The sequence below is a fragment of the Rhamphochromis longiceps genome, linkage group LG12 (genome assembly GCF_057381845.1).
Source record: "Rhamphochromis longiceps isolate RC_006_pf linkage group LG12, R_longiceps_female_GT1.1, whole genome shotgun sequence".
Lineage (NCBI taxonomy): Eukaryota > Metazoa > Chordata > Actinopteri > Cichliformes > Cichlidae > Rhamphochromis > Rhamphochromis longiceps.
The window spans coordinates 1596502-1622113 of NC_140568.1; the positions used below are offsets into that span (position 1 = coordinate 1596502).

At 44.1% G+C, this 25612-nt stretch overlaps 1 protein-coding gene across 1 annotated transcript in view; it reads right to left on the reverse strand.

Moving 5' to 3' along the window:
- abca2 (ATP-binding cassette, sub-family A (ABC1), member 2) overlaps positions 1-25612 on the reverse strand; it is a 106721-nt gene that overhangs the window by 53941 nt on the left and 27168 nt on the right. Inside the window, exons 7-12 of the mRNA XM_085424301.1 lie at positions 22647-22865; positions 6952-7322; positions 4060-4219; positions 2781-2909; positions 2460-2627; positions 318-414 (exon numbers count right to left, since the gene is read on the reverse strand). Of these exons, the coding sequence (XP_085280427.1) occupies positions 318-414; positions 2460-2627; positions 2781-2909; positions 4060-4219; positions 6952-7322; positions 22647-22865 (1144 nt within the window). The remainder of the gene's footprint in view (positions 1-317; positions 415-2459; positions 2628-2780; positions 2910-4059; positions 4220-6951; positions 7323-22646; positions 22866-25612) is intronic.

Genomic DNA, 25612 nt, shown 5'->3' on the forward strand with positions numbered 1-25612 from the left:
TGATTAGGTAGAGAATCATTAGGGGGTCAGCGACCCTCATAATGGACAACTCTCACTACGGCAAATAATCTGGGAGCGATTGGTTTTAGAACTGAAGAAGCTTCAGTGGAATGAGATATGCCCAAAGGGAAGTCAGCTGACAGGAGTCAGCTGACCTCTAGCTGGAAGCAGTCTGAGGCCTGTGGGTACGCAAGTGACCTTTTTGCAAGCAAAGCACAAACGGGACATTGTGAAAATCTAGAGCATGTCCACCTCACTCCTGCACTTTAAATGCATTAGATACTATGATTACAGTCGGACATGCAAAGGCGACTCACTGGCAAACACAGAAACGTTGTCCCGGTAAGCCTGATTCAGGGTGTAGTTGACAATGCTGTCTTCATCAGGAAAGCCCTTGAAGACATCAACACTGACCTGGAAACACAAGTAACAGACACACACCTGGGTTTGCCACTTATCTGCACTTTAATTTTAATAACTGTACAGTGCTCTGTTTTGGTAACTATTGTCCATGATGTAAATATGTGAAGATTGTGTGTTTCTGTTCTGTGTCCTGTTCTGTTTGTATATGTGGGGGTTTTTTTGTTTTGTTTTTTGCTGCTGTTACAACCACATTTCCCCTTGTGGGACAATTAAAGTAATTATTCTATTCTATTCTATTCTACTCTACTCTAATCATGTTTCACTGCAGAAGGCTGTTGGTGTTTTAGCACCAAGATGAAACCATCATATGAGCTTATTAAAGTCTTTACATATTTACAGCATGCAGTAGGATCGTGTGCTGTTGTCTCTGTTTTCTCTACAAAGTCCAAAGACATTAAATAGAATGTAAAAACTTCTCAGTGTGATTTAATGCAATGACTTTGCATTTATCTGTGGATTCCTAATAACAATTTTAATCAAATATAAACACAAAGAGTCATCCATGACTGTTGTGACTGACACCAGAATCAAGAAAGCAAAAAAAAGTTAATTCACGTGAATATCACACCAGCGTACCAGTCGTGTTTTCATGTGTAATCCAAACATTTGAAATACTGGTACGTGATTAAACAGAAAAAGAAAGACGTAGCTAAAAGCTGATAGCAGTCACTTGTCTTATAATGACCCCACTCTGTAAGTAACATTAATAAAGAAAGATTATTTCTTTGTTGTTGTTGTTGTTGTTGTTGTTGTTGTGAAGCAGATAAAAATGAATGAATATTGTTGTCATTATTATTGCAGCCCTGCATTCAGGTTTGGCTCGCAGGAGCAGCAGTCTTTGCAGAGAAGCCCAGACTTCCCTCACCCTGACCACCTCTTCCAGCTTAGCCAGGGGGACACTGCATTGGTCAACTGACATATAATCTCTCCAGCATATCCTGGGTATGACCTGGTGCCTCATCCCAGTACGATATGCCTGAAACACCTCGACTAGGAGGCATCAAGTAGGACTCCTGATGTTGAGGAGCAGAGGCTTTACTCCAAGTCCCCCTCGGATGAACAAACATCCGAGGGGGACTTGGAGTAACCTTATCTCTAAGGGAAGAACCCAGCCACCCTTTGAAAGAAACTAATTTCCACCACTTGTATCTGTGACCTCATGAACAAGACCCCAAGAGCCTCCATCACCTGCTAGGGCTAGATAATGTGTCCATAAAACTATGAACAAAACTGGTGACCAAGGGCAGAACTGGCACGGTTCAACACTCACTGAGTCCTACTTATTGCCAACAATATGGTTCAAGCTCGCGCTGCAGTGGTAGAGGGAGCAAATGGCCCACAGCAACAGGCCAGACACCCCAGGGCTGACCCCATGGGACGTGATGACAACTGTACAACTCCCACACACCCTCAAATAACCTCAGGAGGATAAAGAGCTTGTTCTGTGTTCTGCGACCACTTTATATATTGTGAGTGGAACACTGCATCCCCCTCCTGAGTCATGTGCCAGAATCACCTTGATGCTGACCAAAAGTCTTGTTTTATGTCCCCAAACTCCTCCCACACCCAAGTTTTTGCATCAGCAGTCCCATTGGCTAACGAAGCCAGGTAAGACTTTCTTCAACCTGATCACCTCCCATGTCCACCAGTTGGTTCTGGTATTATGGTCCAAACCTGTCCCAGCTCCATATTCATTCCCCGGGTGGCCCCTTCTTAAATCATCTATTGTATTTTCCTTCTTAATGAGAACTCTTTTTCTCTTCTGAACTCGATATCCACACTATGCATAGTTATCCAGGATGCATAAGTGTTTTTATTTTTTTGCCTTTATTGGATAGCAATAGTAGAGATAGACAGAAAAGCGGAGCAAGAGGGGGAGGGAAGACATACATGGATCAGACTCAAACCTGGGCCGCTGCTTTCATGTGGTCATGTGGCTGAATTTATAGAACTGCTTTTTTATAAGGTCAAAACTAAGTTTTTGGAGTGATGCATTGTTTTATCTTTGTAAAATTTAAGATAAAAACTGTGCTGACCTTAGACATAAAGTGTGTCCAGCCACAGGCAGCATTGTCAATGGTGTCCAGCTGTTCTAGCAAGGTGGAGGTGTTGGGAAGACTGTAGTTTCCTTCCATCAGACTTTGCATTAGCTCAGTGTCTGTGCCATTTATCAACTCAGGGTGCTGCTGAAGATCTGAGAACAACTTGAGCAAAGAAAAACAAGATGAATGAAGCAGAAGCAGAGCACAATTAAAAGGCTCCTGACTCAAAATCGAATTCTAGGAAAAGATGGATGTAAATGTTCCAGCACAGACAGCACTGCAGCGTCATGTCCGTGGGCTCTTTTGTAAATGTACCTGCTGCAGCCACACCAGGTGCTTGTGGAACTGGCCCTCCTCCAGGAAACTCCTGAGCTGGGAGGAGATATTGAGCCACACCCGGGTGTAATGTGTCACATTCCCAACAAATGCAAATGTCTCATTGGCCTTTAAAGAAAAAAGTGAACACATTAGTTTTTCATTACAATCTGTATGAATCTGTATAAACAAATATATGTATATCTATAAATAAAATGTCTTCTATTATTTTCTTCTTATTATTTCTTCTTCTTCCAATACAGTAACACAGTTCTTACAGTAGTGGAGGGCACCGTGGTCTTAAACATCCTAAATATATTTACTCCCAGATCTGTGCTTGGACACAGCCCTGTCTCACTGGCCTTTTCAATTATGTTCTATGACGTCAAAGGAGCTTGCAAAGAAAAGCGTCTGGACTTCTTTAAGTTACTTGAAGACGTTTCACCTCTCATCAGAGAACAGAGAAGCTTCTTCAGTTCTAAGGTCAAATGGTGGGGAGTCCCAGATTTAAACCCCGTGGGAGTTTCCCCCCACAGAGGGACAAAAGGACCCCCTGATGATCCTCTAATCACATGAGCCAAGGTGTGAAACTGGGTGTGGGTCCCAATCAGCCAGGGTTTCGGGTGAGCTCATTGTGAAACCTGGCCCCATCTTATCATGTGATTGTCCCTCTGTGGGGGGAAACTCCCACTAGGTTTAAATCTGGGACTCTCCACCATTTGACCTTAGAACTGAAGAAGCTTCTCGGATGAGAGGTGAAACGTCTTCAAGCAACTTAAAGAAGTCCAGACGCTTTTCTTTGCAAGCTCCTTTGACTACGACGACCTGGATGACTGAGAACCCTCACAGACATATGTTCTATGACAGGTGGACTCCAATCAAATTCTAAAAGCATTTCACAGACAACAGAGCACAGTCATATCCAAGTGCGTGATTAATAGTATGAATGCAAAATATCAGCCTTTTTTTCAACAATTCTAAAACAAGTGAATGGAAACATCTTTTGCTTTGTCATTATGGAGTGTTGCATAGATCATGTTGCACCAACACATTGAAAATGTTCTGAATGAACATTGTATCAGGTTAGGGTTAAAAATTAGATGGTGGTGATCTACATCATACTCATTCAGTCCGTTCTGCCTCCCAGTGTTTTGGAAGAAAACACACTAATAGCTTGGACAGTGTATTTTTGCTGGTTATGACAAACGCTTTGTTCATACTTGATTGATAATGCAAATCTTTTTGTACATATACACGAAAGAGAGTGGTGTTTACATGCCTTCTGAATCACTTTGTCCACCTGGGAGCCAATAGGAGAGTAGAGGATCTTGGGATTTGTAGTCATCAAGTGAACCAGTAGGCCCAAATTCCTTTGTTCTTTGCTGGTGAATCCCAGAGAGCTCATGTTTCCCTGCTTCAAAGCCTCCGGTTCAATTATCCTGCAACAAGATCTATGGTTAAGAGCACAGACTGTACTGCTAAGTAACATCCATCCATTTTCTTCTGCTTATCTGGGGCCGGGTCGTGGGGACAGCAGCCTATGCAGAGAAGCCAAGACCTCCCTCTCCTCCACCACCTCCTCCCGCTTGTCTGGGGGAACACCAAGGCATTCCCAGCTAGCTGAGAGATATAATCTCTCCAGCACGTCCTGGGTCTGCCCCAGGGCATCATCCCAATGGGACATGCCCGGAACACCTCACCCAGGAGGCATCCAGGCAGCGTCCTTGTCAGATGCCCGAACCACCTCAACTGACTCCTGTCGATGCAGAGGAGCTGCTCTACTCTGAGCCCCTCCCGGATGGCTGAACTGGATGCGTGCCTCATCTGATTCCCACTGCTTCACACTCGGCTGCAAACCATTCCACTGCGAGCTGGAGGCCATCACTCAATGAAGCCAACAGAACCACATCATCCGTGAAAAGCAGAGATGAGATTCTGAGACCAATCAAGTGAAGCCTTCCACCACTTGGCTGCACCTAGAAATTCTGTCCACAAAAATTATGAACAGAATCGGTGACAAAGGGCAGCCCTGGCGGAGCCCATCACCCACTAGGAACGAGTCCGACTTATTGTCCGACTTATGTTGGACCAAGCTCTCGCAACGGTTGTATAAGGATCGAATGGCCCGTAGCAATGGGCCAGACTCCCCATATTCTCAGAGCACCTCCAACAGGACAGTCTGAGGGACACGGTCGAATGCCTTCTCCAAGTCCATGAAACACATGTAGACTGGTTGGGCAAACTCCCATGCACCCTCAAGTATCCTTGAGAGGGTAAAGAGCTGGTCCAGTGTTCCACGACCAGGACGAAAACCGCATTGTTCCTCCTGTATCCGAGGTTCGACTAACGGACAGACTCTCCTTTCCAGCACCCTGGCATAGACTTTCCCAGGGAGGCTGAGGAGTGTGATTCCCCAGTAGTGGGAACACACCGTTCGATCCCCTTCTTTGAAGATGGAAACCACAACCACCACCAGGTCTGCCGATCCAGAGCTACCACCCCTGATCTCCATGGAACATTGTAGAGGCGTGTCGACCAAGACAGCCCTACTATAACTAACAGTACTTTGTAATTTGATCTGTATCTTCTAGGTTATACACTACAGGTAAAAAGTTTGGACACACCTACTCATTTAATGCTTTTTCTTTATTTTTACTACCCTTCCTACATTGTAGATGCAAACTGAAGACATCAAATAGATGAAGCCAGATATATGGAAGCAAAGAAAAAATGATAAATAACTCTAAATATGTTTATATTTTAGATTCCACCATTTGTCTTGTTGACAGCGCTGCAAACCCTCGGCCTTCTCTCAGTGAGCTTCATGATGTAGTCACCTCACAGGTGTGCCTGTCAGGGTCCATTTGTTCATTTCTTGCCTTCTTAATGCCACTGGGACCATCAGTTGTGTTGTGCAGAAGTCAGGTTCGGACACAGCTGACAGCCCTATTTGACAACTGTTAGAATTCACATTATGGCAAGAACCAATCAGCTGAGTAAAGAGAAACAACAGCCCATCATTACTTTAAGGACTGAAAGTCAGTCAGTCAAAAAGTTGCTAAAAATTTGAATGTGTCCCCAAGTGGAGTCGCAAAAATCATCAAGCGCTACGATGAAACTGGCTCACATGAGGACTGCTGCAGGAAAGGAAGACCAAGAGTCCCTCTGCTGCTGAGGATACTTTCAGCCCAGATAAATGCCACAGTGCAAAGCAGTAATCAAGCAAAGGTTGGCTATTTAGAAGAATCTAAAATATAAAGCATGTTTTGAGATATTTCACACTTTTTTTGTTTACTAGAACGGTATGCCGATAAAGTGCATGGACAGCAGAGTAGTTTGAAAATAATTTTAAAAAATTTATTATCATAGTATTTTGTGGTTTTAGCAATAATTACTTTGATTTACAACAATTATATCAGTTAGAGGTGGGGCAGCTGTAGCTCAGGAGATCCAGCAGGTCATCTACTAATGGGAAGGTTGGTGGTTTGATCCCTGGCTTCTCCAGTCTGCATGTTAAATATCTTTGGGCAAGATACTAACCCCAAGGTGCTCTCCCATGCATCCAACAGAGTATGAGTGTGTGTGAATGTTAGAAAGTGTTTAACCAGAAAAAAACTGAAAAAAGTGCTTGTATGAATGTGAGAATGTATAAAGACTTTGAGCGCTCAGATAAAGTCGAAAAGCGCTATATAAGAACCAGTCCATTTATCCTTTTAGAGCTCAGTTGTAGTTCATTTAATTCCACACAGTTGACTGTCTACAAGTCCTAGAAGTAATCCTCTTATTTCAATTTCACAAACAGTTAATTGACATTCTTGCTGATGTTGATATCCAGGTATTTTGGTATTTAAATTTCTTCCCATTTAAGCTGTTAACAATCTCTCTGTTCTCGTATTCTTGATGTGATTGGTATTTAATTTATGTGCTAGAACTTTATTATGTTGAGAAGCTGAGGAGGAGCTTTCTCATTGCATATGCTTTGTACTCTGACCATTGTTCATATAAAGATAAAACCTGTGGCTGCTTCTGTTTCTCTTCGGTTGGGTAGCTTTTTTGTAAAAAGGAGTAGTCTAAACACGTGGGCACTTCTTTAAATGTATGTTCATATTATTTAAAACAACATGACAAAAGCATTCCTCATACAATTAAAGACAGTTTTTGTCATACCCACCTGTTATTCCCACACAGAATGGGCTGCAGTCCAGCCCATAACTGTACAAATGCTGAAAACTGAGAATGAGGATTCTCCGTTTCCTTCTTCCCTTTCCCACTTCCTGCTCCTCCACCTTCCTCTCCTCCTTCATCACCCTCTACGGGAATGTCAGTTGTGTTGGGGCCCCATGTGGTGGCATTGAGAGGCCATGTTGTGTTTGCTGGCGATGCTGGAGTTCGACCAGCACAGGCCCCTTTGGGCAGCAGGCGAGCCAGACTAGAAAGCAGGTCCACATCCTTCAGAAGCCTCTCTACATCAGCCAGTTCCTTCAACAGAGCCCCAACGTTAGACTGAGACAGAAGAGCCGAAGAGCTGGGCTGCAGGTGAAGCTGGATGGGAAGAAAGGAGGAAATGGGCAAATTACATGATGGCTACAGCAGACATATGAAAAAGGACCCTGTTTTCAAATGTCAGTGCACATTTTTACTCAAACTAAAGACTGAAGCTGCCTGAAAACACAACTGCAATCTGCTCCAGACCCCCTGCTGATGTAGATGAATAACTGAATTCATGAATTTAATCCTCCCTGTGCTGTCACTATACCTGAACTGAAAACATTTTGAAAGTTTCACATCAGTTGGTGGTTCGGCAGGAGGTGAAAGGGTGGCGATGCAGATTTTATGCAGTTGGGTTGATGCCATGTGATCTAACCAGAAATGCTGTTATGTGACCAATCAATGTTTGGATTATGAGTGTGGAGCCAGAGATGCCGAAGAACTAGAGGTGCAAGAGGTGCTTCAAACAGATGACCTGTCCAACATCTTTACCAGAAAGAGTGACAGAGTCTTACAGAGCTGTCTGCAGCTTCTCTCCTTCCCTTATCCCTCCAAAATCCCCTTAAAGACTATGTCTACTCCCAAATCACCAAAAATCATGAAAAAATGATTTAAGCATAAAGAAATCACAAAGAAAGAACAATACAGTATCCACGACTGCACCAAAGAGTAAAACAGTCAAATCTGGATTAATATTTGGTCTCCCGTTGAATCCCTGTTAGTACATAAATTAACAATTGATCAATAAACTGATTTAGTCTGCCTCACAGAAACCTGGTTTCAACATAATGTTAATTTAGATGAATGAATGTCCCTCAGTCATAGTAATCATCAGAATCCTCGAAGTACAGGCCAAAAGAGGGTTTGGCATCAATCGTCCACTCAAGCTTATTAACCAAAGACCCAGACAGACTTTTAATTCATTGGAAAGCCTGATGGTTAGTCTTGTCCACCCCAGCTGTAAAACTCAGAAAGCAGTCTTATTTATTATCATCTATTGTCCACCTGGGCCTTACACTGAGTTTCTGTCTGATTTCTGGGACTTTTTATCTGACTTAGTGCTCAGCTCAGATAAAATAATTATTGTGGGTGATTTTAACATCCATTCACTAGCTGGGCCCACGTCCTCATTTTAGGATTGGCAGCGTTTTAGTAGGTAAAGATGATGCTTGGACATTAATTGAGCTGCGGTTTGGGGAAGGCCTCGAAGGGGACTGGCGACGGCTCCCGGGCCTGGCAGATCCCGTGCTATAAATAGGAGTGAAGAAGTTAAAGAATTAAGAACAAGGAGGGAGGAAGGGTGGGTCACGTAAACGAGAATGAACAGCTTGCAGAACTGAGGGAACCTATATGGTAAATGGCCTGTATTTTAGGGGTGGGTTTTTATAATCGATTCATCGATTAAGATCGATTCTGGCTTGGATAACGTAAAATCGATTCATTAAAATCCTGAGTCGATTTTTTTAATATAAATTTATTTTGCCTGAAATGCCAGAATCTCTGGTGACATCTCACAAAATTTCAAGAACCACCAAACAGCTAAGACAGTAAATGAGAGCAGGAACATGGATTCTGCACATAGACTTAAACACACAGTGCGACCCGCGGATCAGAATCAGTTAGATGTCGCCTTTCTCACGGTCGGGGCTGAAAGCCGACAGCTCGCTGATTCTGATCTGTCGGCGGGTCGGCGCTGTGTGTTCATGCCCTTTTTGCGCCGATTCTAAAGCTGTTAGTTTGATCTCTCTCCAAACAATATTGACCGAACCAGCAGCAAAAGAAGATCCAAACGCTTCACATAAACATCGTCATGAATTCACTCTGACTTTTACTGTTTTGCTTCCACCGCGATGCACAGCTCTCTCTCTCTGTCTCTCTCTCTGTACTTCAAGAACAGTTTCCCTTTCTTCATTATTCGCTTGCTTGTTACGCACCAGTCTACTGTTGTTTACAGGCTGTCAGCCGCTGTTTTTTTCCCTTTTACATTCTTCCGAAAAGTAAACCTAATTTCTGCCGTTCAATACTGAACAAATTTAAACTTTTTAAAATTATTCAAAATGCAAAACGCTTAACCGTGTCTCTAATAAAACCGCTGTAACTTCAGAGGTGATGTTCATATGTTGATTAATGGTTTTCTTTCGTTTTTGATCTACTGCAGAATATTTTTATAAAATCCCAGAACAGGAAAATCACCTTCATGTTTTTCTGTGTTTTATCTTCCGCTACTTTGACACAAAGGCCTCTGCTGTGACGCTCACACCTGTGATAAAGTCTCGAAACTGTCAGCTTCCTTTTTATTGATACAAAAATATGTAAATGTACAGATCTGAATTATAATATTTCTGACTGTCAAAATTTCCCAGATTTAAATCGAATCGTGGATCGAATCGATTCGGGACCTTGTGAATCGGAATTGAATCGATTCTAGAAATCAGTGACGATACCCAGTCCTACTGTATTTATATAGCGCTTTTCTAGTCCCTAAGGACCTCAAAGCGCTTTACACGTTCAGTCATCCACCCATTCACACACACATTCATACACTGTTGAACTCTTGAGCCACGATCGCCCCCTATATATAGATGACATCCGGAAGGAGCGTGTTTGGAGGCGTGGTCCCACTCCTGAAATTCCAATACATAATCTCCAATTCACTAGCTGGACCCACGTCCTCATTTTCGGATTGACAGCATTTTAGTAGGTAAAGGTGGGGAGAGAGAAGGAGAAGAGGACAAAGACGATCGCATGGAGAGCGAACGTCGCTCCGTGGTGTGGAGAGGATGAGCTCAGACAATTCGGAAGGAATGGCAGGAGAAGAGATCAAAGGAAGTTGCAAACAACGGAAATCTTAATGGATGAATGAGGGGAACCCTCGATCGGGTAGCGACGTGGCTCAACTTTGAGCTGAAGCTCTGACAGAGAAGAATGCTGGATTTGAGATTTGAGGTAGGGCTCGGCGCCTCAAAAAGCTTGTCTTTGAGTAGAAGATGGAGAGGGGGTGCTTAGCTGGTTAATTACTTCAGATAAGGTAGCAATAACGCCTCAGCTGATTTCTGAATTAACAGAAGTGACAGCACCAGCTTGGGGAGAGTTGATGAATTGAAAGACTGATTAGAGGAAAATAATCTCTGCTATAATAACGTCAAAATCGTCCGAGAGCAGAGTGCGAGTCCACTGGACTTCATGGGAGATGATAAGTCGTTCAGACGCAGTCAGAACCGTGAGTCGACTTAGAGAGCGGTCTCAAATGATTGTGTCGAGGGTGGATGCCTGATGATGCTGGTGAAAGCACATGAGAAGTGAAGGCACGCTATGAAGAATTATGCGCATGACGCAGTTTGGATGTCTTAGAAGGAGCGATAGAGGACAGAACCTGCCATCTCGGTGCCACAAAGGTTCACCTTTGTTTTGCAAAGGCAGGAAAGATGGCAGCGAAACTGGTATCTCGGTGCCGGAGGCATGCTGTTGCATTTGCGAATGAGGGATAAAGAGAGAACCTGTCATCTTAGTGCCAGAGGGGTTTTACTGCTGCTTTGGAATAACGGATGCTGAGAAACTAGCAACGTGGTGGAAGAAGATTGCTGCTGCGATTACGAATGATGGATATAGAAGGAACCACCTAGAAGGATTCTCTGCTGCTTTAGCCCTGATGGATGGACAGGAACTGGCAACTCAGGGGTAAGAAGCTTGTCACTGCGGTTTGCACATGGCAGATATAGCAAGACCCTGACACCACTGTGCTAGAAGGGTTTGCTGCTGCTTGCAATGATAGAAGTGGAGAAACTGGCAGTTCGGTAGTAGGGACGCTAGATGCTGCATGCAAATGGGGGATGAAGGAAAACCTGGCATCCCGGTGCCTTTTTATTTATTTGTCTATGCAGACAACTGCCAACTGCCGAAGCTGCTGCTGCTTTCAGGAATGAGGGATCAAGGAACCTGGCCGGTGCCGACGTTTGCTACGGAGTTTAGCCAAGGATGGAAGAGGCTGGGAACCTGGCAACTCAGTGCCGAAGTATGCTGCATTTGCTATGGAGGGAAGGAGTACTGGCAACTCTGTGCCCTTTTATTTTTTTCCTTAACTATGCAAACTGGCAACCCGATGGTCGAAAAGCTTGCTGCTGCTTTTGCGAATGAAGGAGAAAGGTACCTGGCAACCTGGTGCCGTCTGACGCGCTGACGGTCGAGATGGTGATTGTAAAACTACGTTACTCCTGAGAGATGAGCTGTGTTTAAAGGTATTTGCCGAGAATGGACCCTGTTTGCACGTAAACGAGAATGAACAGTTTGCAGAACTGGGGGGAACCTATATAGATGACAACCGGAAGGAGCATGTTTGGAGGCGTGGTCCCGCTCCTGAAATTCCGATACATAATCTCCAATGTAATGACAGCTTCAACATGGCATTTAATATGTTCTTAGATTCTATTGGCTTCTCTGAAAATGTAAAAGAACCCACCCACCACTTTAATCACAATAGAGATCTTGTTCTGACATAGAAACTGAATATTTAACAACATTCCCTAATGTCCTTTTTTTCTCTGATCACTTCTTAATAAATTTACAATAAGAGATTACACAACATTGAGAACAGATATTCTCACAGTAGACGTCTTTCTGAAAGTGCTGTAACTAACTAAAGGGTATAATTCTCCACTGTTATCATCTTGTACCAATGCAGTGCTACTGCAGGCAGGAATGATTTCCTGTGTTGTTAAATCTGCATTTGGGTAATCCCAGCCTCTTACTGAGCGTGCTCCTGCGACTGGCCAGCACGTCATTGAGTAGGTGGGAGGTATTTTCCAGCATTGTCCTTATCTTGGACAACATTTGCCTCTCCCACGCCACCTTAAGGCAGTCCAGCTCCATCCCCACAACATTACTGGCCTTGCGGACCAGTTTGAGTCCGTTGGCATCTGCGACCCTCAACCTGAAGCTCCATCATGCAACCTCACGAAGGATAGCATGGCCACAATAGACTCATAGAAAATCCTGAGCATTTTCCAACAGATGTTTAAAAGACCTCAGCTGCCTAAGAAAATAAAGACGACGCTTGCCCTTCCTGTAGAGTGCATTGGTGTTTATTATCTATGTGTACTCCAAAAATGTATAGATGCTTCCCCTTGGCAGTATCATTAGAAGGCATAGCACACATTTCACTGCTGTGCAGATGATACCCAAATTTATCTATCCACAAAGTCAATTAACACACACCAATTAGTTAATCTAGAAGACATAAAGACCAGGATGACCTCTAATTTTCTCAAATTTACACGAAACTGAAGTTACTATAAATCTTAGAAATATAATATCTAACCAGATTCTTCCTCTGGATGGCATTACCTTGGCCTCCAGTAACGCTGTGAGGAACCTTGGAGTCATTTTGACCAGGACATGTCCTTCAACGCACATATTAAACAAATATGTAAGACTGCGTTCTTCCATTTGTGCAACATCTCTAAAGTTAGAAATATCCTGTCTCAGAGTGACGCTGAAAAACTAGTTCATGCATTTATTACTTCCAGGCTGGACGACTGTAATTCATTATTATCAGGAAGTCCTAAAAACTCCCTGAAAAGCCTTCAGCTAATCCAAAATGCTGCAGCAAGAGTCCTGACAGGGACTAGAAAGAGAGAGCAGATTTCTCCTGTTTTGGCTTCCTGTTAAATCCAGAATTCAAAATCCTGCTCCTCACATACAAGGTCTTAAATAATCAGGCCCCATCTTATCTTAATGACCTTGTAGTACCATATCACCCTATTAGAGCACTTCGCTCTCGCTCTGCAGGCCTACTTGTTGTTCCTAGAGTATTTAAAAGTAGAATGGGAGGCAGAGCCTTCAGTTTTCAGGCCCCTCTTCTGTGGAACCAGCTTCCAGTTTGGATTCAGGAGACAGACACTATCTCTACTTTCAAGATTAGGCTTCAAACTGAGTTTTTCCTTTTCAGTCACCTTTTTCACTCACTATGTGTTAACAGACATTTGTTACCCAAATAACAAGCCGTGGGTGACTAAGGACATCAAAGCCCTCCTCAACAACAAGAAGAGGGCTTTCAGAGGGGGCAACAAAGAGGAGGTGAGGAAGATCCAGGTGTTACTAAAGGACAAGATCAGGGAGGCTAAGGACAATTACAGGAGGAAGCTGGAGTGGAAACTCCAGCAGAACAGCATGAGAGAGGTGTGGAGGGGCATGAAGACCATCACTGGATTCAGGCCAACCAACAGCAGGGGAGCTGAGGGAGGTGAGAATAGAGCCGACGAGTTGAATCTGTTTTTCAATAGATTCGACACCACAGTGTCTGCTCCCACCCCCACAACCTCACCTGCAGTCAGCCTGGAATCCAGAGCCACACCACTGTGCCAGCCTCTCTCTTCACATGTTGCCTCCTGTGAGATTCCTGACACCCCTCCCCCACCCATCACCTTCACTCAATACCAGGTTGAGATGCAAATGAGGAGACTTCACTCAGGCAAGTCTGCTGGACCAGACGGAGTGAGTCCCCTTGTCCTCAAGACCTGTGCCCCCCAGCTGTGTGGAGTCTTTCATAAACTGTTTATGCTGAGTCTGAGTCTGCAGAGGGTCCCGGTGATGTGGAAGACATCATGCCTCGTCCCTGTACCAAAGACGCCACGTCCCAGTGGCCCCCAGGATTACAGGCCCGTGGCACTGACCTCCCACATCATGAAGACCCTGGAAAGGCTCATCCTGGACCAGCTGCGACCCATAGTAAGACCACACCTGGATCCCCTTCAGTTCGCTTATCAGCCTCGTCTCGGAACAGAGGACGCCATCATCTACCTGCTCAATCGTGTCTACACCCATCTGGACCAGCCGGCGAGCACTGTGAGGGTCATGTTTTTTGACTTTTCCAGTGCTTTCAACACCATCAGGCCGACCCTCCTGGGTGATAAGTTAGCAGCGATGCAGGTGGATGCTTCTCTGGTGTCCTGGATTGTTGATTACCTGACAGGAAGACCACAATATGTACGTCTCCCACAGTGTGTGTCTGACAAGGTGATCAGCAACACAGGGGCACCACAGGGGACTGTCCTCTCCCCCTTCCTCTTCACCCTCTACACCACAGACTTCAGCCACTGCACAGAGACCTGCCATCTTCAGAAGTTTTCTGATGACTCTGCGGTGGTTGGATGCATCAGCAGGGATGATGAGACAGAGTACCGGGCTGTGGTCGACTCCTTTGTCACGTGGTGTGAGCAGAATCATCTGCAGCTCAACGTGGCAAAGACCAAGGAACTGATCGTGGACTTCAGGAAGACCAGGAAACACTTGACCCCTGTTTCAATCCAGGGGGTCAGTGTTGACATTGTGGAGGACTATAAATACCTTGGAGTACACATTGACAATAAACTGGACTGGGCTAAAAACACCACAGCACTTTACAGGAAGGGCCAGAGTCGTCTCTATTTTTTGAGGCGACTGAGGTCCTTCAACATCTGCCAGAAAATGCTGAGGATTTTCTATGAGTCTGTGGTGGCCAGTGCGATCCTCTATGCTGTTGCATGCTGGGGGAGCAGGCTGAGGGTCGCAGATGCCAACAGACTTAATAAACTGATCCGTAAGGCCAGCAATGTTGTGGGGATGGAGCTGGACTCCCTCAAGGTGGTGTCGGAGAGGCGGATGCTGTCCAAGATAAAGACAATGTTGGATAACACCTCCCACCCACTCCATGACATGCTGGTCAGTCACAGGAGCTCGTTCAGTGAGAGACTGAGATTACCGAAAAGCACCACTGAACGACACAGGAAATCATTCCTGCCTGTGGCCATCTCCCTGTACAACGCATCCACTTAACACACTGTTTGCTGCTACAGCTACACATGTTTCTTTTCCAACTATTTATTTATGAGTGACTTATGTATGTATGTATGTATATATATGTATATATTGTACTATTCTTAGTTAGCGTATTGTCTGTCTTGTCTTAATGTTGGTTTAAAATGGAGCACTGTAACAAAAAATAATTTCCCCCAGGGATCAATAAAGTATTCTGATTCAGATTCAGACCTCTCTGCAGGAGTCCTGACTTAAGCTGAAGATTGTTGATGCTTCCACAGATCACTCTAGAGCAGTCCTGGCCCGAGGAGACCATGGAAAAGAACATCCAGTCCTATATCTTGGCCGGAACCCACATGACACAATGTATTCCACTGTGAAGAACGAAGCCTTGGCCATTAAGTGGGCACTGGAGAAACTCCAATATTATTTGTGTAGATAGGAATTTGATCTGGAAACTGACCACCAAGCAGCCACTTGGATCAATTCGAACAGAATTACAACAGCTGCCTGTTACAATGGTAACTCTCACGTCAGCCTTTTAGGTTCACCATCAGCAAGTGTAATATAGTGGCAGATTACCTGTTACCAAGATTACCAATCTTGACATAATGAGGCCAGGAAGGGGACGACTTTGACTGTAGACATGGATGTGGGCTTGCACACAGGCATCCAGATATTCCACACACATGTGGATGGATGTCTCAAGGCCAAAGAGTCAAACAAAAGGGAAGGGTGACCACTGACTTCACTATTTAGCAGTACAGGTGCAGTCAGCATATATTCTCGATTACCTCTCACTAAAAGCATTGTGCGCAGTCTCCCCGCTGTCTTCAATGCCGGATGGGTAAGATAAGGCATGGACCTCCTGGTATTAACCAGTGGGTTTGCGAACACTTGGGGTCACGTGAGCTGCATTATTCTGGGTTAATTTTTTTCCTTATAACGAGCCTGTTTAAGTTGCCTGTTGCTCATATGGATAACGAGAGATCTTCTGGTGACAATGATAACAATCTGTCAAATGATTAATGAACTCACCTCAACCATAGAGAGAAGATGAAGAAACTACACTGAACCAGGTCCAGAAGCTTTTAGTAGTTAAACAGAGAAACTGACCAACTGAAACAACAGTTGGAAGAAGAAGCAGCCCAAAATGTTGGCAATAATAACCAATCTGATTGTTCCTTCAAAAAGTAGCACAAGCAGATAACAAAAATGACTCAACAACGATCATTACAGCAGGTTTATATTAGGGCTGAACGATTATGGAAAATAATCTAATTGCGATTTTTTGCCCCAATATTGCGATTGCGATGCGATATGCGATTATTTTTTAAGGTCTTTGTCTTCTGTATTATTAAACAAAGACAAGCAATACATCATATAGTATGGCCAATACTATATTACATTAATTTTAAACTGTTCTTTCCTGGAAGACAGACCTCTGTTATGATGACATGAGGTGATGCATGAATTGATGACTGACATTTTTATTTAACTTCTTCAATCACAACAGTATATTTGAACATACACAATAGTTTATTTTTAGCTTACAAACATCTGAGCATAAAGTGCTGACAAGGAACCCTGGTGTAAACATTAAAATGAAAGTCAGTACAATGTGCAGATTGCAGAAATATACATAAAAAAATCAGTGGCTTTACCACACTCAGTTTTTCGACATCTGTGAACTACTAGACAGTCATTCAATTAAAAAATAATATTAAATAAATAAAACTAATAAATAAAAAATACACACATCTTACTGATCTTTGCAGTCAGTAACATTACACATAAAGTGCAAACATAATAGCAATTGTATAAACACACACACAAACACGCCTTTAAAATTTAAAGGCGTGAAATTGGACGGTCTAGTTCTGATTAGCGTCACCGCTGTCTCGGTGGAGTTTAATAAACTCGGCCGTCTGCTCCTTGCTATCTAAAATATAACCAGACACTAGTGTAAATTCTCGACTGTCTCATACTTCTGTTTAATAAGTTTTCTGTTTGACGTTTAGTCAGCTGTGTGAAAACCAAGGAGGAACCCACCCGGGGGATTAATAAAGTTTTATTTTATCTAATCTAATAACTTTAATCTCAGCCAAACCGATTTACTCACGAACAAACAAAACACTGAAAAAAGCCCAACAATAACATTTTTAGGTTGTCTAAGTGACTTATATATTACGTTTAACCCGAGCAGCGAAACTCCGCGGTGATCTGAAAATGATGTGCCGGGAGTTGTGCCGTTCTCGGCCGCATCAGTAACCCTCGAGCTCCCGGCTAGCTGTCGAGCTGGTGGGTAGCAGACGCCTCTGAAAACGTCGAAGCACTTTTGCAAATATGGGATATCTTGATAAACCGAGCAGATATTTGATGTTTACACAGCTACTTTCTCGCCTGAAAATATTTTAAAAGTTTATTTTGTGACCCAGAAAGATTAGTATGAGTAATTTTAAAACTTAGTAGCGGCCGCCATTGCTGGAAACTGGAGTTTGGCTGGGCCGCGCTATGACTTCTGGGATATGGTAGGCCACGAAGGACACACCCGACCCATCCTTCAAATTCGGGGAAAAGGAGGACGCATTTGTCGGCTACATTCGGAGGAGTCTACGAATTTGGACAGCCTTCGGCGCGTCGCTGTGACGTAATCGGTCTACAAATGCGGCCTCAGGAGGATGCAGCCCATGAATTTGGACATGTCCAGAGTATAATCGCAGCCTTTGCGGTTAGAAAATTGCACTTGATCATGTCGCGATATTATCGCAAATGCGATATATCGTTCAGCCCTAGTTTATATTCAACCAAAGACAAATGTAAAGTCTTCGTGCTTCTACAAATTAAGGAATGATTCAACACTAACTTTGACTTCAATGCATGTTTATTTAAATTTTTGAACATCGTCATTGTTTAATAGCTTTTAGTTGCTTTTTCTTTCCTTTGACTAGATGGTAAATTTGTTAATATTTCTAGCTGATTAGGAGACTTATTGCATTTCAAATGCATGTCCAAAGGCTGCTAGACAATTATGAAGCGTAGACTATAATAGACATGCTTACCATCTGACAGCACTGTGGGTGTCTCGGGGCAGAGAACCACACAGTACTGTTACAACTGTCTTTCGCAAGGCCGACTTTCAGAAACTCTTTGTGTAAGTAACAAAGTCTGTTCTGTAGTCGTGTGCCTCTTTGACTCACATTCAGGCATCAACTGGTCTTTCTGCAAACTGGACCCACACAACCTCACGCTGACCTCAATGACAGAGCTGCTAGTCCACATTCACACTCCTGGACAGTGAAAAAAACTTGTAGCAGCAGCTTGGGTCTTCATGGTTCCCAGAGAATTACAAACTAAAGAAAAGGATCCAGACAAAAATCAAATCAAACCGTACAGATGGAAGAGTCCACACCCACGCTTAGTATGACTAACAAAAAACTTATATCTGCCAGTTAAACGTGCCGTTCAGATCACAGTCTAAATACAAGTAGTACTACCAATCCACAATAGCAAGTTATAGAGATTTAATCATCCAAAATGTAAATATTTAAATAAGGTTTAATTCTCCCTAGCCTCAGGATAAAGCAAAATTAATTAAAGCATCCTCCATTTGATTGAAATAATTCCAATTTGCATAAACTGAGACTGAAGCCCAAAATACTTGTCACACATGATAAAATAGAAATTAATTAACAGACATCTATTATTTTATACGTATGGCATTTAAATATGGCATTGAGCTTAGTACCTTAATATTGAATATATATAAATATATAATTTGTATAAAAAAATACACTTTCAGCAGGTTTTTATTCAGATTACATGAAATCACAGGTATCAGAATAAAACCTTAAAACACATCAATTAAAAGGAGGAGGCAGAGGCCAGCCCAAGATACATGAGCAAAGGTGCTAGTTATGGGGGTCACACATGCACACTTATATGTGGAACCAGTTATATACGATCGGAGACTTTAATTATCTTCAGACGTTACATCCATTTAAGAGCTCTGCACTGCTCCTCCCAGGTTCTAGCCAAATCCCCCTTTGGGTGATCACAGTACTGGTTTCTAAAATCTTTAGACGTAGTGAGTGCAGAATGTGGTTTAGGTTGTCTCCAGTTCCTGCCATACAGTTACTTCCTTTGCTTTTGGGTACTTGATTGGCTGACTCTATCAGGTCCTAATGATAAAATGACTAAAATCAAAATGTTGGACTTCCTGTTATGTTACTATTTTTCCCCATAGCGGACATGTTTAGGTCCTCACAAAGGTCAAACATTTCCCTGACTAATATTAAACCGGCCGGATACAATGAGGTGCTTGCACTTTTAGGTGCAATGGAGAATACTCACTATTGCATGTCTTGCTGATCTATATCGTGTTGAAGCACCAACTAAAATTTCACCTACATGGGATGATGATTACCCAATTGCCAGTATTGGTAGCCGGGAATCGGTCCGCCTGACTCACATTGCACCCGACCCCTTCGGTGCCTCCTGCAGGTGGTGGGTCTGCAGGAAGATGGGCCTATGTCCCTTTTTCGGGCACAGCCCACCAGACGCTTGCCCTCGGGCACCCTCTCCGGGCCTGGCTCCAGGGCTGTGCCCCGGTAACCCTATTCCGGGCAGGGTGAACTGTTCCCTCGATGGTCTTTTCATAGGGGTCTTCTGAATTACTCTTTGTCTGGTCCCTCATCCATGGGAGACCCTACCAGGGGGCAAAAGCCCCCAGACAACATAGCTCCTGGGATCCCTGGGACACACAAACCCCTCCACCACGATAAGGTAGCGATTCGCGGAGGGGGAGCGGGAGATCGACAGACGGATTGGTGCAGCGGCTGCAGTGACAGCACCGGTCCGTCGTGGTGAAGAGGGAGCTGAGTGTAAAAGCGAAGCTCTCAATTTACCAGTCGATCTACGTCCCTACCCTCACCTATGGTCACGAGCTGTGGGTAGTGACTGAAAGAATGAGATCGCGGATACAAGCGGCAGAAATAAGCTTCCTCCGAAGGGTGGCTGGCCCCTCCCTATTTGATGTCTTCAGTTTGCATCTACAATGTAGGAAGGGTAGTAAAAATAAAGAAAAAGCATTAAATGAGTAGGTGTGTCCAAACTTTTTACCTGTAGTGTATAACCTAGAAGATACAGATCAAATTACAAAGTACTGTTAGTTATAGTAGGGCTGTCTTGGTCGACACGCCTCTACAATGTTCCATGGAGATCAGGGGTGGTAGCTCTGGATCGGCAGACCTGGTGGTGGTTGTGGTTTCCATCTTCAAAGAAGGGGATCGAACGGTGTGTTCCCACTACTGGGGAATCACACTCCTCAGCCTCCCTGGGAAAGTCTATGCCAGGGTGCTGGAAAGGAGAGTCTGTCCGTTAGTCGAACCTCGGATACAGGAGGAACAATGCGGTTTTCGTCCTGGTCGTGGAACACTGGACCAGCTCTTTACCCTCTCAAGGATACTTGAGGGTGCATGGGAGTTTGCCCAACCAGTCTACATGTGTTTCATGGACTTGGAGAAGGCATTCGACCGTGTCCCTCAGACTGTCCTGTTGGAGGTGCTCTGAGAATATGGGGAGTCTGGCCCATTGCTACGGGCCATTCGATCCTTATACAACCGTTGCGAGAGCTTGGTCCAACATAAGTCGGACAATAAGTCGGACTTGTTCCTAGTGGGTGATGGGCTCCGCCAGGGCTGCCCTTTGTCACCGATTCTGTTCATAATTTTTGTGGACAGAATTTCTAGGTGCAGCCAAGTGGTGGAAGGCTTCACTTGATTGGTCTCAGAATCTCATCTCTGCTTTTCACGGATGATGTGGTTCTGTTGGCTTCATTGAGTGATGGCCTCCAGCTCGCAGTGGAATGGTTTGCAGCCGAGTGTGAAGCAGTGGGAATCAGATGAGGCACGCATCCAGTTCGGCCATCCGGGAGGGGCTCAGAGTAGAGCAGCTCCTCTGCATCGAAAGGAGCCAGCTGAGGTGGTTCGGGCATCTGACAAGGACGCCCCCTGGGCGCCTCCTGAGCGAGGTGTTCCACCGGGAGGAGGCCCCGGGGCAGACCCAGGACACGCTGGAGAGATTATATCTCTCGGCTGGCCTGGGAACGCCTTGGTGTTCCCCCAGATAAGCTGGAGGAGGTGGCTGGGGAGAGGGAGGTCTGGGCTTCTCTGCTTGGGCTGCTGCCCCCGCGACCCTGCCTCGGATAAGCGGAAGAAAATGGACAGATGGATGGATGGATGGATGGGATGATGATGATTATAATCTACTGCATATTTTCTGTTGCCACTAGGTGGCGCCACAATAGTGACCAATATTAGACGTCTGACAGTTTGGACTCAAGCATGCCCAGTTTTTGACAGACTTGACAATTGAGAAACCAGTTTCTGTCACCACTATGTGGTGCTGTGACTATTGTTAAAAGCTAACATAGTACTGGGTTCAGGGATGGACCCATATGACAGGTTTGGTCCAGATGGATGATGTATGTGAAACTGAGCAAATATAGTTCAAAAAGTTCAAAAAAAGCATCCTGTAGTCTCAGTACGTGAAACCTGTAAAATATGAACATTTTCTCTGTTACTGAAGCATGTGCACACACGGTCATGACTTTAGAACGTTGATTCATTCCATAAAATAATAATAATCCACGGAGCAGACACAATAACGCCTCTGCACTTTGTGCTGAAGACCTAAAACTGAATGAAGCAGACAGAATAGGGGTTTCGCAATAAATGGATCAGATACAATAGGATACAATAGGGCTCTTGCAATTTCAGTGCTCGGGCACCAACTATTAGACTACCACAGGTAGGGATGGGAGTCGAGAGCAAATTCTTGTAGGAAACCGGTCCCTAGAAGTCCAGTTCCTTGGAATTGTTAGTCTGCCTTATCAATGATTCCCCTTATCAGTTCGTGCACTCCTTCTACAATCAGCTAATATCAGTTCGTGTGTCAGACGAGGAAAACAGAGGCGCAGTCTACAGAGTGCATATAGAAATATAGTTTTATTGCACCAAAGGACGACAGCATGATGGTAAAGTGGAAAACTGCATCCAGGACATAAACAACCGCATTATGTTGCTAACACAACTTTGGTTCTTTGCAAGCTTCTGCACAGACAGCATGCTAATGCTAAGCTAGCCAAGAGCCCAGAGTGAAAGCTAAGTGAATGCCGACCCCAGCAGCCAGACCCTGAACTTCAACAGGTAACAAGCTGATGAGCAGTTAGGCTGCAAACTCCCGTTCTACCTGTTCATGTTTCTAAAGCAGAAAGACTCTCATGCAATTAATTTGCATCAATGTAATTTCTTTATTACTGCTTAGCAATCATTGTACTCTGAAAACGGAGCCAATGAGAATCAATAAGGAATCAAATCGATAAGTGATATCGATAATGGATTCGGAAGCGCTAAATTCCTATCAATTCCTATCCCTAAACTCCAGGGCTGGAGGTCTCAAAACAGTAAGTAGAGTAGGTCTTGGAAATGAAAAACATGCATATAGTTAACAATATTATTTCTCAATGATAACTGTAACTATACCAATGTTTAAAAATGGCCTGATGGACAATGTCCTCCATGTTACCTTTTCGGTGACACTCTGCGTGTTGATCTGCTTTCTCAGCTCCAGGCTCAGCTGCCTGAAGCGTGCTGACTTTTGCTCCGCCCCTTCGCTACACACAGAATTGCGATACGCCTGGATCACGGGTCGCTGCTTCTCAGGTACCAGCAGAATCTTGCTCAGCTCAGAGGACCTGTCCCCACAGGTGAGGTCCTCAAGTGTGGATGCAGTTAAGAGGCTGTCCTGTGAACAACAGAAACACTTTACATGACCAAAGGTCCTGATACGTTAGTCAGTAAAGTCTTCATAAGGACTTTCAGGCTCTGTGTGACACACACACACACACACACACACACACACACACACACACACACACACACACACACACACACACACACACACACAGAAGGCAAGTATTAATATTTATATATGTATTGAAAATATGGATCTGTTTATTGTTAGTATATGTGGGCCAAATGTTGATGACCCCTCCTTTTTTCATACCTTCTTCTCTTCACTTTCACCTTCACTCTGACAGCAAGAGTCAGAGGAACTGACAGTCTACACTCAAACAACACACATGTGATTTTGGTCTTTGCGATGTGGCGTTCACATCCCTCTCAGAGGCAAGAAAAAGGTCACACACTGGACTTGGTGCTTTCCCGCGGGCTGGATGTGTGCATCACGGAAATATCTGAGTTGTGCATCTCTGATCGTCTTCCTGTGTTGTTCACTCTAACGCTGCGCTGCTCGGTAGATAAGCCGTGCGCCCCAGCGCACAAAAAGCGAGCGCTTAATGCTCTAACAGCGCCGCTTTTTCTGCTGCCTTTAGGGACTCTGGAATAATGAACTCCACCTGTAAAAGTGTTGAGGACCTTTCGGACATTCTTCATTCTACCTGCACTGATATTTTGGACTCGATTGCTCCGTTTAGGACTGTGTGCACTAAGCAATTATCAGAGCCGTGGTTGAATGAACATACGCGCTCCCTTAGACGTGACTATAGACGTGCCGAAAGATGGAAAAAGGACAGATTGCACGTTTCTCTATAGATTTTCTCGTCTTTCTGCTCACCAAGAAGCTGTAAAAACTGCAAAGACACAGTTTGTCTCAAACTTGGTGTCAGTAAACAGTCACAGGCCTCAGGTACTTTCTAATGTCCTTAATCGTTTTCTTAGTTCACGTGATAATGCTGGAGTCATTTCTTCACCAAGTATTTGTGATGATTTTTTAGCATTTTTTAACAACAAGGTTCTATCCATCAGGGCTGTTGTCTCGTCGTCTGCTGCCTCAGATCCGAGTCTTTCTCCTGTGTGCTCAGCTGTCTTTGATCCCGTCTCCCTTAATGACTTGACTGCGGTAGTTAGTAACCTAAGATCATCACACTGCCCCTCTGACTGTCTCCCCCCAAGCTTGCTTAAAAGCACTTTTAATACTGTCGGGCCTTTTATCCTGAGATTAATTAATACGTCCCTTGCTACAGGCTGTGTCCCATCATGCTTTAAGAGATTTAAAGGGATCTGCCCTAAAGTGGTTTCGGTTCCACTTGTCAGGAAGGTCTTTTTATGTCAATATGGGCCCCCATAAATCCAAAATAGCCCCTCTTAAATACGGTGTACCTCAAGGCTCTATTTTGGGCCCTGCCCTGTTCGCCCTCTATTTGTTGCCATTGGGCTCCATCTTCTCACGGTACAGCATTTCATTTCATTAAATTTCTAAAGCTAAATGAAAATAAAACTGAAGTTGTCATTTTTGATAGCTCTCTGGGCCCCTTTTCCTCCTACTGTAAAACACATGTAAAAAACCTCGGCGTCTACCTTGATGGTTCTTTTAAATTGAATAAGCAGGTGACTGCAGCAGTTCAGTCCTGCTTCTTTCAGTTAAGACAGCTGGCCAAGGTAAAGCCAGACCTCCCGGCTAACGTCTTTCAATGTGTTATTCACATTTTCCTTACTTGCAGGTTGGACTATTGCAATTCATTGTATTTTGGTCTAGACCAGGCCTCCATCCATCGTCTTCAGATCCAGCTGCTCGCCTGCTAACTGGTACCAAACGGAGAGAGCATATAACTCCAGTTTTAGCTTCTCTACACTGGCTTCCTGTCTCCTACAGGATCCAATTTAAACTTTCACTTGTTTGTTTTTACGTGTCTGAGCTCCTCTCTGTTTATGCTCCAGGAAAAACCATCATGTCTAGCTCAAGATTAATGCTTTCCATGCCACGGACTAGTCTCAATCTCGTGGTGATGGAGCCTTCTCTGTGGCAGGTCCCAGACTTTGGAATAGTCTCCCCATAAATATTAGATCTGCACAAACACTTGACCAAATTTAAATCACTAGTAAAGACACATTTGTATGCCCTGGCTTTTAACACACTATGACCCAAGCATTCTGGTCTTATTTTAATATTCTTAGTTATTGTTTTAATTATTTTATTGTCCTATCATTGTATGATATTGTTATTATTGTTTTACATTGTCTCTTTTAATGGCATTTTATATTATTAAGCACTTTGTGCAGCATTGTTTGTCTGGAAATGTGCTATACAAATAAATTTGACCTTGACCTCTCTCAGGGTCATCCAGTACACCACTCACACTTTTACTTTACTACTTTTTAGTTAGCAGCTCCATGATGAGGCTATTATAGGCACTCAGATTTATCCTGGAACTATCAGTGATCATGCACCGGTCTCTCTCTCAGAATAGAAAACTATTCTGAAGAAGTACAAAAATCTCCTCCTAGATCACATAAGTTTGCAGAGAATATCTGCCTCCTCAAAATACCAACTGGATGATGTTTATCTGGACCACTGAGCAATTCCATTAGTACACGTGGTCGGCTAAGGTTCTGTCTCCCTGTCGCCTTGCCGGTGGATGAAGGTGGTCTCTGGGACTGTCTGTGGCGGCTTCCTGGGGCCTGGAGAGCTGCAGCTGCTGTTTTAGGGTGTCTGTGTGTCCGCCTTGGTTGGTGGGGGACTGGGGTAGATGC